The sequence below is a fragment of the Cynoglossus semilaevis genome, chromosome 20, assembly GCF_000523025.1.
Source record: "Cynoglossus semilaevis isolate Cse_v1.0 chromosome 20, Cse_v1.0, whole genome shotgun sequence".
In the NCBI taxonomy this organism is placed as follows: Eukaryota; Metazoa; Chordata; class Actinopteri; order Pleuronectiformes; family Cynoglossidae; genus Cynoglossus; species Cynoglossus semilaevis.
In genome coordinates, this window is record NC_024326.1 from 14,466,525 (window position 1) to 14,468,274 (window position 1,750).

At 44.6% G+C, this 1,750-nt stretch overlaps 1 protein-coding gene across 1 annotated transcript in view; it reads right to left on the reverse strand.

Moving 5' to 3' along the window:
- The window catches only part of lig1 (ligase I, DNA, ATP-dependent), a 43,209-nt gene that overhangs the window by 29,858 nt on the left and 11,601 nt on the right, over positions 1–1,750 (reverse strand). Inside the window, exons 14-16 of the mRNA XM_025052454.1 lie at positions 1,560–1,618; positions 685–798; positions 381–536 (exon numbers count right to left, since the gene is read on the reverse strand). Of these exons, the coding sequence (XP_024908222.1) occupies positions 381–536; positions 685–798; positions 1,560–1,618 (329 nt within the window). The remainder of the gene's footprint in view (positions 1–380; positions 537–684; positions 799–1,559; positions 1,619–1,750) is intronic.

The window sequence follows — 1,750 nt, forward strand, 5'->3', positions numbered from 1 at the left end:
GGGGAGAAAATTGAGATTCACAGAAGTAGAGCGAGGAGAGACAGAGGGAATGTAAAAAGGCTGAGGTCAACAGAGAGTACAAACTCCCGTGTTCCAATCAGAGAACTTGAAAAAAAAATAAAGAAAGAAAGAAAAACTCAGACGCAGCAGCAACAACGAGGAGGAGGGAGAAACTAATTGCTTGACAGATTGCAGCCATATGCACGGAGAAATTACTACGCTTCCCCATCTGAAGTAGACAAATTAACCAATAATTCCATGATCAATACATCATCACGTTAACATTTCTTTTTAAACACAATGAGACTAATAGAGTAAAAACGTTGATTTTTTTTTCTCCCCTAATGAAAACGTCATTCCGCTGCTCACCGAGTTTCCACTCATGCTCGCAATCTCCTTCAGTTTTTTGAACACGCCCCCTGCTGTCAGACTGGCCGGCTGGAACATCATGCGCTGGTTGCTACGGGAACTCTCGGCCACCAGACCCAAGTCTCCTTTCTCCTGAGCCTCGGCTTTGATTTTGTCCAACTGTCGCCCTGGAAACAAGAGCCGGGCGGTAAATAGAAACGGACGGAGGACGAGCAGAGGACGAGGACGACATCTGCATCTCAGTTTGGACAAAAGAAAAATACTGTCTAGGTCTGTGTGTGTGTGGGTGTGTGTGTGTGTGTGTGTGTGTAATACCAGTGGCCTGAGCGACGGCTTTCATCAGGACCGTCTCGCCGACACCGAGCTCCATCCCCATGTAGGCAGGACCGAGTTGGTTCAAACACAGGTACACGCAGCACAGCAGGTCGTCTGGAACCAGGGCATGAATAAAAGATGTGAACACACACACACGGACACACACAGAGACAAAATAACAGAAGCTAAAACGCACAACAAAATAGAGCGACAAACAGCAAAAACAATGTTTCTCAAAAGGTGGGGCTGGGTCCAAAAAGTGGGTCACAGGGTTAAAGTGGACTGTACGTTGTATGTCACAAAAGAATGTGTATTTTTTATATAATTTTTTATTTTATTTTTTACTTCAGATGTTTAGCATCTTTTGAAACATTAGCATGTAGCAACGGTTAGCGACTAGCTGTCAGTTCAAATTGTTTCCTGATGCATTTCAAGGACAACAGGCCATTTTTTCAAGACTTAAAAAAAAAAAAAAAACCCAGAATGTTCCAGGCTGGACCAGTCCTTGAATCCCAGGTCTGTGATTATTTCACTTTTTCAACACTTTACTTTTTCGTCCGTTTGTCCATGATGGAGATTTTTCCCATGAATCTCTGCTGGTACAGAACCAGCCAAACAAAGAATGAAACACCAACCATGTGTTTGTTTGTAGAATAGATGGAAAACAACTGAGGCTCAGATACAAAAAAAAATAGATCACACATCAACAGAAATATCAAACTCCACACACGGAGAGAGCGGAATGAAGTGACTCATCCTCCCACTTTTATGAGCGACCTGGATTCATCACGGCCTCCTTGATGGAGTGGCTGGCGGCCAGCGGCCTGTGTAGCTACATCAGCATGCATTATGGGAGAGATAAAACACCACTTTACCTGGAGAGAGCAGCAGCACGGAGCGGAGCAGGTTCGACAGCGTCTCGATGTTCCTCAGTCTGGAGGAGGAGGAGGGAAAAAAAAAAAAAAAAAAGAAAAACAAAACAGAAAATTAAAGAGGTTAAAGAGGAGGTGAGAGATGTGGAGGCCTGTGGAGGCGGCCGGGCATTGACCTGGAGGGGAAACGTCGT